At 46.2% G+C, this 12803-nt stretch overlaps 1 protein-coding gene across 1 annotated transcript in view; it reads left to right on the top strand.

Moving 5' to 3' along the window:
- Positions 1-1353: 1353 nt before the first annotated feature.
- The window catches only part of LOC115083857 (zinc finger protein 271-like), a 634158-nt gene continuing 622708 nt past the window's right edge, over positions 1354-12803 (top strand). The window contains exons 1-2 of the mRNA XM_029587896.1: positions 1354-1527; positions 2085-2211. Of these exons, the coding sequence (XP_029443756.1) occupies positions 1504-1527; positions 2085-2211 (151 nt within the window). The 5' untranslated portion in view covers positions 1354-1503. The remainder of the gene's footprint in view (positions 1528-2084; positions 2212-12803) is intronic.

The following is a 12803-nucleotide window of genomic DNA, read 5'->3' as shown; positions in this document are numbered from 1 at the left end:
GTGAGGTTTTCCTAGTGAGATTTGGTATCAGAATGTAAGCTAGTATTCCATTGATCACTTTGGGACTAATTACTATGTCAGGGATTCTCAGCCCAGTCCTCGGGACATACCTTGTCAGTCAGGTTTTCAGGATAGCCACAATGAGCATGCATCAGATAGAAAATGTATACAATGGAAGCAAGGTCCCAGAAAACAACACGGAAGCCAATCCAACGTAGCAGCAATGCAACCAAAACAAAATTAGATTGGCGTCAGGAAATTCTTTAATTAAAGGTAATAACCAGTGCTGCACTACTAGTTACTGTGAAGGAATTAGCATTATTTGAATGGTCATCTTCTTTTTCATGATGCTCATATATATATTTTATATATATAGTGCCCCTGAAGCAGCTCACATTGTATGGGCAAAAGTCGGCCGAGTCAGGCACTGGTTTTTACCTTTAATTAAAATATTTCCTGACACCACGCTAATTTTGTTTTGGTTACAATGAAAGCAATGTATGCAAATCTATCTCATATACAATTCAACTCTTGAGATTTTTCTAAATTAGGAGCAAGCAACTCTGGTCCTCATGTCACACGCCATTCGGGCTTTCAGGATATCCACAATGAATAGCAAAAAAATGAATGTTCATCTAATAGAGATGCTGTAGGTAAATGCATTTCATGGATATTCAATATATTGAAAACCCCACTGCCTTGCAGCACTTGAGGACCAGAATTGTCCTGGCAAATATAGATCGTGTGCTCCTCAATCGTTACTGGGACCTGAAACACAAACCAGAAACGGCACCTTCTGTCTGACATTCATCAAAGTATCTCACAGAATTGGAGCTCAGCGGGGCAAGGGGAGAGTCACATAACACACAGTCCCAGAGCAGGATTATATCAACTGGCAATCAGATACACGGAACGCATAATTTCACTTTGTGGGGCTTCAGATCTCTCTCCTTATACTCAGGAGGGTCTCAAAGTGCCTTTTCTGTACTCCAGGTCCGCTCGGGGTACTAGTAAAAGCAAGCCTGACTCTCCACTGTCCCGGATTATAAAATTGTAGACGTGTTTGTCAATCTGTCAGCGTGCAGCGCACAGGAGCTGCTCCTCCTGCCAGGCACAGCCTGATGACATCATTAGAGGCGATGGGGGGGGGGGGGGCATATGTTGCTTCATACTGAAGGCACAGCCTGATGACATCACTAGGGGGGCATGCGGAGCTTCCCACTGAGGGCACAGACTGATGACATCACTAGGGGGACATGCGGAGCTTCCCACTGAGGGCACAGACTGATGACATCACTAGGGGGACATGCGGAGCTTCCCACTGAGGGCACAGACTGATGACATCCACAAACAAGGGAAAAGAAAGAGAGACTTTCCCTTCTGCCTTGCCTCCTTCCTCTCTCTCTCATCTCCAGCACTCAGGGGGCACTCAACTCTTTCCCAGCCTGAGAATAAGCCCCGCATTCATTTCTCATCCTGAGAGCAACCAAAGCAGCGAGGAAAATGCCTGCGGGAACTTCTGCTCAGGTAGGAGATTGCCCCCAACTTCCTGCCCTCTCAGTACAAAACCTGCTGCAGCTTTTTAATCTTGGACACTGCAGAGTCAGTTTTGACTCTAATACGATCCTGAACAGACCTGGCGCACAGAAAAGGAATTTTGGGAATCTTGTAAGTTGTGAGTGTAAGCAAAGAGATCAGGAGTCCCCCAAAGTGATATTTTGTGCCCCGGGTCCCGTGTGTAACTGCAGTTGCTGCAATCCTGCTCTGAGATTGTGTATGTGACTGTTATGTATTTATTATAAACCGATACTCATGTTTTTTTAAGTATTTTGTACTTATTATTTCGTGGTTTAATTTGTATTATTTGTTTCATCTTGGGTTTGTTTTGTATGTTTTATGGTGATCCACATTCAATGATTGGATCAGAGTTTGCAGAACTTAAGATCAAATAAATTATAAATTAATAAATTATATACTCATAGAAAACTCTCCCCCTTGCTCTGTTCTGTTCAGCCCCAGCGCTGTGAATTCTCCTGATGGAGATGATGCATAAGAGACTGAGTATGGAAGGGTTTTTATTTCAGGTCCCAGTAACCTTCGAGGACATCGCTATCTATTTCTCCCAGGAGGAGTGGGAGTATTTAGAAGAACAGCAGAAAGAGTTTTACAAGGATGTGATGAAGGAGAATTATCAGATTCTCAGCTCACTGGGTAAGGGATAATTTTACATTTTTCTCAGAAGATCTGGCACATAATGAAAGATAGTTTTGAATGTGAATGTGATTTGGTGAGAAAGTGCCTTGTCAGCTGTACACATGCAGGGTTGAGGTGATCGATGTGGGGGGATCAACTGGTGGAGGTGAGCATAGAAATTACCTAGAAGGCAATCAGCAACAGCCGATTAGGGAGGAAGGGGGTAAGGCAATGAGTGTGTGGTATATGTGAGAGAGATGGATGAATTGATTAGCACTGGAGATGTGTGAGTTGGTGAGAGGGGATTTATGCCTGGTTGAAAGGAAAAATGAGAGATGGGATTCTCCTTTTCAGACCCCCTGGTCCAGAATTCTCACTTTCTCAAAACCCAGTCCTCAAAATTCATTTTTTTCTTCCTTCTGGTTCTGGATCTGTCTTCTCCTCCCCCACTCCTAAAGTATCCTTCAACTCCCCCCCCCCCCCCTTTCCTGGATCCCTCTCTCTTCTCCCATTTCCAATCCACTTCTTTCCTTCCTCTCTTTACCACATTTCTGGCTCCTCCCCTTCTCTCTTTTCAGCATTTCATATCCTCCTCCTCATCTCCATCTCATTTCTCTTTCCCTTTTTCACTTCTCCACCATCTCTGACATCTTCCCCTCCTCTCCTTCCATCTTTGGGATCTTATCATCATCATCCTGGGTCCAGCAGAATTGCTTACCTGTAACAGGTATTTGACATCCAGCTGTTCTCAGTTTTTACACTTGGATGACATCATTCAGTGGCGCCTGGCACAGAAAACTTATGTCACAGTTTTTAGAACTTTGATTGTTCCTCCCTGGGCATGCCATTATGCCATGCAGGGTCCCTCCAGTCTTTGTATTTTAGCATAAAACAAAAACAAAACAAAAAACCAGCTACCAGGGGAGATGGGTAGGTTTCATGAGGCTTGACATCCTGCTGTCCTCCATTAACACCTGTCACAGGTAAGCCACTCTGCTTTCTCTGAGGACAAGTGTGATGGCAGTCCTCTCACCTGGGGAATCCCTAGCTACAGGCAACCCTAACGACAGCAACAGTGCCAGCAGGCCCAGTGAAGCGTTTTTTGTTGGCAACAGACTGTAACATGCCGCTGACTGCAGTCAGTGTCCCATACATCATTATCCTAGGTTCAGCGCTATGTCCCATGATCTCCTGGAGCCTCTTGGCACGACTCCCTGCGTCCTGCTCCTCTGCTGCATCCTGCTTGTCTGAGTAAGGGCCATAGCAACTCACCAGCTTTATAGGGCCAGCACCCAGGATTTCCTCTGTGCACCGTTGACGTTAGCACCGATCTAATTTAAAAGAAAGCTCACTCCTCTGGGCAGGTGCCTGAGCAGCAGGGCCTGATTCTTTCTATCTCTGTCTGGCTGTTCCTGTTTCTGACTTCTGATTGAGATCCGGCCCATTTCCTAATGTCACTGCCATCTGCTGTGCGTTCTGATCCTTGCTCGTCTCCTGCTTCTGAAGGAACTCCTCCTCCCTCGATCTTGCCTGTTCGACCTCGTCTCTGCTTCATGAGGCTGTACCGTGCCTTGGCCTTTCAGTCAGGGATCCCCAGTGTCCATTCATCCAAGCCGTGACAGTTTGCTCAGGCTGATGGCCCCCCCTGCTGGAGTTTCTGTGGGACCTCTCTCAGATGGTCCAACAAAAAAAAAAAAAAATCAAGTTCACATTATGGGGTTTCTGCAAGACCTTTCTTTGCGACAAATTAAATTGCAGTCATCCCTAGCTATGGTTGTGCCACCCCAAACTGCCACAACCGGTTGCTGCCCCTACTTCATCTCCGCCTACCCCTTCACTTCGCCTGCCTCTGCCACCTTGGTTTGAAGGTAATCCCAGGAGCTGCAGAGGCTTCTTCAATCAGAGCCGACCAGCTTTGCTTCTGAATGAGCAAAACTGGCCTTTATAATATCTCTGCTGTCTAGTCAGGCTCTGGCATGGGCTTTTCCCTTATGGGAGCGAGATAACCCCCAGTCTCTGTAATCTCCAGATATTCCTGATCTGCTTCAGGAAGCTTTTAGATGAACCTGCTTGAGCAACACCTTGCACTTGTCCACATTAAATTTCATCTGCCATTTGGATGCCCAATCTTCCAGTCTTGCAAGGTCCTCCTGTAATGGCCTTATCTTCCCTAAGAGCCCCTTTAACCCCTCGGTCATCTAATGGTCCAACCGACTCCCTCACAGGTTTCTTGCTTCGGATATATTTAAAAAGTTTTTATTATGAGTTTTTGCCTCTATGGCCAACTTCATTTCAAATTCTCTCTTCGCCTGTCTTATCAATGTTTTACACTTAACTTGACAATGCTTATGTTTTATCCTATTTTCTTCAGATGGATTCTTCTTCCAATTTTTGAACAATGTTTTTTTTGGCTAAAATAGCCTCTTTCACCTCACCTTTTACCTGGGATCTTCTGATTTCCAGTCACCCTGAGATTGTCATGGATTGGAGAAAGTACGGCCACACAAACATGATCTTTTCTCTCTTTCTCTCACACACACTAACACATTCATTCTCTCACACACTCCCTCTTTCATATACATGCCTATGCTCTGAGACACTCTTTCCCTCTCATATACACAGGCTCTCTCTCACAGACACATAGCATTTACATGCTTAAAAATGGGTTTTACAGGTGTAAATATAATTTACTCATGTTAGTGGGCTTTTGAAAATTGCTACAATATTTGTCATTGAATTGTTCATAGGATTTTCCTGCGTAAGTGTAAATCCTTTTGAAAATTACCCCCAGTATGTGTGTGTGATTGTGACAGCCTGCAAACATAAACACAGGCTCCCAGTCTCTCTCTTTCCCTCTCTCTCACAGGCACACACACAAGCAGGCTCCCAATCTCTCTCTCTCACACACAAGCACACTCCCAATCTCTCTTTTTCATACATAGGTGCACACAGAAGCACACCCCCAATTACTCTCTCTTGCACACAGGCGCACACACAAGCACACTCCCAATCTTTCTCTCACAGGCACAACACAAGCAGGCTCCCAATCTTTCTCTCACAGGCACACACACAAGCAGGCTCCCAATCTCTCTCTCTCACACACAGGAGCACACACAAGCACACTCCCAATCTCTCTCTCGCATCCAATCTTTCTCTCACAGGCACAACACAAGCAAGCTCCCAATCTTTCTCTCACAGGTACACACACAAGCAGGCTCCCAATCTTTCTCTCACAGGCACACACACAAGCAGGCTCCCAATCTCTCTCTCTCACACACAGGAGCACACACAAGCACACTCCCAATCTCTCTCTCGCATCCAATCTTTCTCTCACAGGCACAACACAAGCAAGCTCCCAATCTTTCTCTCACAGGTACACACACAAGCAGGCACCCAATCTTTCTCTCACAGGTACACACACAAGCAGGCTCCCAATCTTTCTCTCACAGGTACACACACAAGCAGGCACCCAATCTCTCTCTCACAAGCGCATACACAAGCAGGCTCTCAGTCTCTCTCTTTCTCTGTCATAGGTACACACACAAGTAGGCTTCCAATCTCTCTCTCTCTCTTTCACAGGCACATACACAAGCAGGCTCCCCATCTCTCTTTCTCACAGGCATACACACAAGCAAGTTTCAGTCTCTCTCTCTCACAGACACACACATGCAGGTTTCAATCTCTCTCAGGTACGCACACAAGCAGGCTCCCCATCTCTCTCTCTCACAGGCACACACACAAGCAGGTTTCAGTCTCCCTCTCTCACAAGCACACACACATGCAGGTTTCAATCTCTCTCAGGTACACACACAAGCAGGCTCCCCATCTCTCTCTCTCACAGGCACACACACAAGCAGGTTTCAGTCTCCCTCTCTCACAAGCACACACACATGCAGGTTTCAATCTCTCTCGGGTACACATACAAGCAGGCTCCCCATCTCTCTCTCTCACAGGCACACACACAAGCAGGTTTCAGTCTCCCTCTCTCACAAGCACACACACATGCAGGTTTCAATCTCTCTCGGGTACACATACAAGCAGGCTCCCCATCTCTCTCTCTCACAGGCACACACACAAGCAGGTTTCAGTCTCCCTCTCTCACAAGCACACACACATGCAGGTTTCAATCTCTCTCGGGTACACATACAAGCAGGCTCCCAATCTCTCTCTCTCTCTGTCTCAAAGGTATACATACAAGCAGGCTCCCAATCTCTCTCTTTCTTTCACAGGCACAGACACAAGCAGACTCCCAATCTCTCACACATGTACACTCACAAATAGGCTCCCAAGCTCGCTCTCTCTCTCACACAATTGTGCTTCTGCTCATTTTTCAGCCATAAGGGCCTGGGTTTCAGCGCTGATGGCAGCTGCATCTCTGGTTTATTTATTTATTTATTTATTCATTTTGTCCCCATTAGCCTGGGCAGTGGCTTTCAATGGGATCTTTTTTTTTTTTTCCTTCATTTTATCCTCGCTGGCCTAGGCTCAGGCAGCAGCCTGCAGCGGGATTTCTATTTTTTTTCCATTTCGGCCCAACTGACTTTGCCTCTAGGAGCGGGATCTCTCTTTTCTTTTTCTTTTTTTTCTCATTTCATACTTTGTGACCTACAGCTGGGTCTCTTTTTTTATTTTTACTTCATCTTTGGTGGCAGCCCGCAGCCAGGTCTGTCATTTTTCACTTGCTCCACCACAGCTGTGCGCGCCCGCCCGCTTGGTGTTTTCGACAGCATCCATGCACTCAAGGGCAACAAGAACATCAACGGCACTCATGGTGCAGGACGGTGGTGAGGATGTCCAAAATGCCAATGGTGTCCACGGCAAAATGATAAGGGGAATGCAACAGCTTCCCTATGAGGAAAGACTAAAGAGGTTAGGACTTTTCAGCTTGGAGAAGAGACGGCTGAGGGGGGATATGATAGAGGTGTTTAAAATCATGAGAGGTCTAGAACGGGTAGATGTGAATCGGTTATTTACTCTTTCGGATAATAGAAAGACTAGGGGGGCACTCCATGAAGTTAGCATGGGGCACATTTAAAACTAATCGGAGAAAGTTCTTTTTTATTCAACGCACAATTAATCTCTGGAATTTGTTGCCAGAGGATGTGGTTAGTGCAGTTAGTATAGCTGTGTTTAAAAAAGGATTGGATAAGTTCTTGGAGAAGTCTATTAATGGCTATTAATCAATTTTACTTAGGGAATAGCCACTGCTATTGATTGCATCAGTAGCTTGGGATCTTCTTAGTTTTTGGGTACTTGCCAAGTTCTTATGGCCTGGATTGGCCACTGTTGGAAACAGGATGCTGGGCTTGATGGACCCTTGGTCTGACCCAATATGGCATTTTCTTATGTTTCTTATGTTCTTATGGCACTTTACAGCATCCATGGTGTGTGACAGCATCAAGGGCACCCATGGCGCTAAATGGATTTGATGGCACCCATGATACTAGACAGTATTGACAGCATCAAAGGCATCCATGGAGCTCAATGATGTCCATGGTGCTTCATGGCGTCAAGGGTGCTAGAGGCTCCAGCGTCTGACCATTGGTGCTCTGGCAAGTACGTGGCAGCCAGTTATGGGCATGACACCAGTGGTACAGCAGCAAAGCTGAAAGCCCAGGCTCGTGCTCACCCTTGTCTCCCAAGGAGATGCATTGCTGTAGCAAGCTGACATGCAAGAGGGGAAGGCTACATCATCCAGGGCAACAGAGGTAAATATTAACTTGGGCCCATGGAGACGAATTCTCTAGAGTGTGGGGAGGATGAGCTCTCTCCCCCACCATAGGAATGGTCTGGCCCTGAACTCTTTCACTGAGCCTCTGTTGATGCCCAGCAGACAGAGGAAACTTCCTGGAACTCCCGCCTGGATGGGAACTTAGGAAAATCCCAAGGCCAGAGGCCTACTTGGAACACACATGGACTGCGTAATTCTAGACCCACGAAGCATCTAACAAAGGCATAGAACAGACAAATTAAAGGCGAGGATAACACAAATAAGCTGCAGATGCAATATTATTTATTAAGGTGCACTAAGCCCACCATGCAGCCAGCAGAGAGGCTTGAAATGGGGAAAAAAGGAGAAAAATAAAATAAGGTAAGAAGGTAAAAAAGGAAAAAAAAAAACCAACCCATAAAGGCCTGTGAGGAAAAACAGCTGCTGCAGCAGCTCCAGAATTGTCACAGCAGCTGCTGTGAGGGAGAGAGCAAAGTTGATACCGTGATCACACAGCTTCGCAGAAAAAGAACGACTGAGGGGCTGTGCCCAGGGGTCAGGGAGGCGAGCACAGCATCTTCGTATTTTATGCTCCAAGGTATAGGGAGCCAGTTTAAATCGTTCAAAACGGGTGTGATGTGATCTCAGACTGCTGTGCCTGTAAGGAGGCGATCAGCTGAAGTTTGGATAATTTGTTATGGTCTGGTGTCAGTTTGGGGTAATCCAAGATAATTACAATATGGACAGAAAGATTAAAGCCACAGAACTGTACAGAAAATAGTGGGCTCTAATAGTGGCTTCAAGTGACGGAGCAATCTGAGTTTTTAAAATGAGCTTTAAATTACAGTTTTAATCGGAGGAATCGTGCTCAATTTTGGGTCCAGCGTGATGCCAAGATTTCAAACTTCCCATTTCACTGTCTGTGAAATGGGAAGTATATCACCAGCAAATTAAAAGCGCAAGGAGTAGAGAAAACCGGCCGATAGCCAAGGTCAAGGGCTTCGGTTTTTGCGAGGTTTAGAGACAGTTTTGTTGTTCAATAACCATGACTTGATAGAATAAGGCAAAGAGATGCAGAGGGAACTGTTTTGGACCAAGAAGAGCGTAGCAGGGAAAAAGCTGTACATCCTCAGCATAAAGTTTGTAGGTGATACCAAGTTGAGCACGTGATCGGCAAAGAGGGATCGTCGTCACCTTTTCTTCTCCATAGTCTTTGTTATGTGCTCCACAGCTGTTATGAGAAAGGCATGGGTGGAAGGGAACAGAGAGGATGAGGGGGGGAGTGATAGAGAGGAGGCATGAGAATTGTGGTGGAGGGCATGGAACAAATACAAGAGAGCAGAGGTGGGAGGAGGAAGAGGTAGTAGAAGTAAGGAGAGAGAAATGGGATGAGGGAAGTAGAGGGAGAGGGAGAGATCTAGGACAGAAGTGTTAAGGGGGAGTGTGGGGAAACAAAAAACAGAGGTGGTGATGGGATAGGTGAAAGTGGGTCAGATGTGATGTCAGGGCAGGGTGGAGTAGAGGAGATGATGGCAGCAGACACAGGGGTGAAGGAGTGCCAGAGGTGCTGATGGGGAAGAGAATTGGTTTTGAAGAGAACGAGACAGCCACAGAGAAGTGATGGGCTCTATAAGAGAGGGAGTCATGAAATCACAATGTCTTACTTTTTTTTTTTGTTATCCTTTTCCCATTGAGTCCTGCGAAATTGGGGCATGTGAGTGACTGGAAAATGTTTTTGGCTTCCTGCCTCTCCTCTGAGCTGACATCAGTCTGAGCATGCTCAGTGTGTTTCCTCCACCCTATTCCAGATATTCTGGATGTCTTGAGGTAGAAGGGATAATGAGGCTGACAAACATGAAAATGATTATGGGAAACCTAATGTAGTGTTCTTATTCCAGGATCAGGCTCTCTGACTGTCACCCCTGATATTATATCCCACATTGAACGAGGGGAAGAGCCGTACATCAGGGATGAGCCGGGATCAGAGGAAAGAGGAACTGGGAGAAGCAGCTGCTCAGGTGAGTGCAGGAATAAGAGGGACCGGGGTAAAACTGCTGAGAGGAAGAGTGGAAGGAGCAGCTGGGAACTGCAGAGACCCCTTCACCAGCTCCTCTGGAGATGTCTTTAAACACTCGCATGAAAGCCGATGTATTAAAACCTGAGTTACATTGTGAACTAAAACCTATTGCCAGTGCCTGATGTAGTAAACAAATGATCTGAGAGTCATAAAAGCAGCTAAACAGAACTGTGTGCTACAACCAGAGTGAAAATGTGCTCTAAGCTGAGCTCAGCCAGGTGCACTAAAAATAGTAGTGTAGTTTTAAAAGCACACTAACTTTACTATCAGTTTTAACTTCAAAAAATTGGAGACTGTGTGGTCTGCCCCTGGAAAGGGGCCCTGCTGCAGTGTCTTGATCCATACTAGCCTTTCTGCCCATAAACCTCCCCCGTTCTAACATCCTCCACTCAGCCTGCTCACCTACTTGAATCCCATCCTCTAAGCCAAGAACCCGCACTGATCCCACGTGCCCACTGAGACCCCAAACCCACATTGTAACACGTTCAAAACAAATGAAAGAAACGTTTTATCTTAATGCACAGTTATGCTCTGGAATTCATTGCTGGAAGATGTGGTAGCAGACAGTTAGCGAAGCTGTGTTTAAAAATGATTCGGACAAGTTCCTAGAGGAAAAGTCTATAAAATTATTATTAACCAAGTAGACTTAAGGAAAAGCCACTACTGTGTGATATCAGCATGGGATCCTGAGGGTACCCAGGGAAGGGAAGTGACCAAGATGGTCAACAGCATCCCCTCAGATCAGGGCATTTTCTGCTCCTAGCCCAAAGGCCCACTCTTTCTCAGCTATGGGTAGTGCTGTTCAGAGGATGGGAGAAGTGGTCGATGACGTATCAGCCAACCTCAGGAGGCTGGTGGCAGTCATGGAGCACCTTGTCTATGCTCAAGAGAGCTGCTCTTCAGCTGGTAGCCATGCATCAACCACCCTTGCCCCCAGTCCCCTAAGCCTGTCAGGCCCTATCCTCCTAGAGTTCCTTAGGCCTTTTTTTTGTATTGTAAATAATTATGTCCCTAGATGTTCCTTTCTCTTTGAAATATTATTCTAAGTATTAATATTTTTCTAAAAGTTGATGAAGATTTTATATTTGTAACAATTTGTGTGTGGCTGTTTCTGCCTGCTAGGTGCCACCCAGAATCAAGCCCCTTTAAGGACAGCCAACTGCACTCACCCTGACACCCACACACTTTGGTCTGTTAGACCAATGCACCCAGCTCATTCCAATAGTGACTATTCTCAACTTTCCTTTCCTGGCAGCAGTCTCAGTTCAGTTCCTGAATATTCGGGTGACCGTTCTAGGCAAAGCTGTCCTGAGTACCCCTGCTGTAATGAGCTTAACACTTCAGAGCTGTATGTCACCACCTTAGAGCTTACCTCCTCTCAATGCCAGATTTGTGTGTGAAGGAAGACTGAAAACACAGGCATAGCCCTTAGAGGGTTACATCTTAGCTGAGGAACCACAACTGCCATCACACAATGAGGAGACAAGGTGCAGATAATCTGTGGCCCTTTGTCCCACAGGAAAACCTTCCAGCTGAGAAGAGGTGTCATCTAGATGTGCAGGTAGGAGCTCTTATGAACAGAAGCTGCCTGCATCGAGTTCTAATCCTCCTCCTCTAGCTCCCAAATGTTGGTAAATGCAAATGAAATGAATAGAGCCCAAATCCGGTCTTACCCTCTGGTGGATATGGTAAACTTGAAGTTAAACAGATGGCTGAAGTAACTAGAGGCCCAGTCCACACCTTCTCTCTGCATTCTCCGGCTCTCCTCCCAGATAGGTGCCAGCTTTTTAACCCAGGGGGTCTCAGCTCACAGCAAGAAATCCCTTCAGAGCCTTTCCAACACGTACTTCTATCATATGCGTGTGTGTATAGGGCCTTCTTTTTAAATGCTATGCATAATACTTTCTTATATGCGTGAGCAGAGTTGGCCAATACGCTAAATACGTTGGGTTAGGAATCCAAGGCATGTGTGGATGGTGAACTCATTAGCTGAAGCATTTTCCAATACGGCACTGGCCACAGCTCTTCACCTCTATAGCTGGTATTTTAATGGAGATGCTGAGGCCCTCCATTCACCATTATGCCCTCATCTGTGTCGTGCTATGGCCCCTGTGTCTTAAGACCTCATGCTACTGTTTGTCCAGAGGATTACCTTTGCTCTATGTTACCAATATACAGCATTGTTGTTAACATATATGTCTGAATGGGAAGCTGTTGAGGGTACAGCTGTGTCTGAGCTTGCTTCAGATGATTATAGGGCTGTTTTGTGAGGGGGCAGTCTTCCGCAGGCGTGTGGAGCTTCCTAATACTACTGTTTTCAGATGATTTCACACTGTCTCTTCCTAGTATTAGGAAGCTCCACACGCCTGCGGAAGACTGCTAGTTATTACAGCAGTTTCCCGAGGTCCATGCCTTCTACCCGCCATGAAGGCAAAAGGAGTATTTCATGGCTTTCTCAGAAAAGCACCACAGCTGTGAGATATCAGGGATTCCTAGCTATTACCATTGCCTTATCTCCTCACCCACCTGCCCCCTCACAAAGCAGCCCTATAAGAGACAGTGTGAAATCATCTGAAAACAGTAGTTCCATCAAAGTACTTTGTATAGGACTGCCACCAGTTCAAAGTTTAAACCGTCGAAGGTATCCTCCATTTACCATGTCACCCCGGTCCTTTCAGTGTGGATTGGGAGATCGCCTCTGTGTTCCGTCGGAGTCTACGACCTCCCTTCTCCACGCACTGCCAGCGTGGAGTCTCAGGCCTGTCGCGCAGCTCTGACGGTCCTGTAGTTTTAATCTGGAGCCCTGCCGCCTTTAAGATGGCT

The sequence above is a fragment of the Rhinatrema bivittatum genome, chromosome 2 (assembly GCF_901001135.1).
Source record: "Rhinatrema bivittatum chromosome 2, aRhiBiv1.1, whole genome shotgun sequence".
NCBI lineage: Eukaryota > Metazoa > Chordata > Amphibia > Gymnophiona > Rhinatrematidae > Rhinatrema > Rhinatrema bivittatum.
Note: the sequence above shows the minus strand (reverse complement) of the source record. Positions and strands in the feature narration are given on the sequence as shown.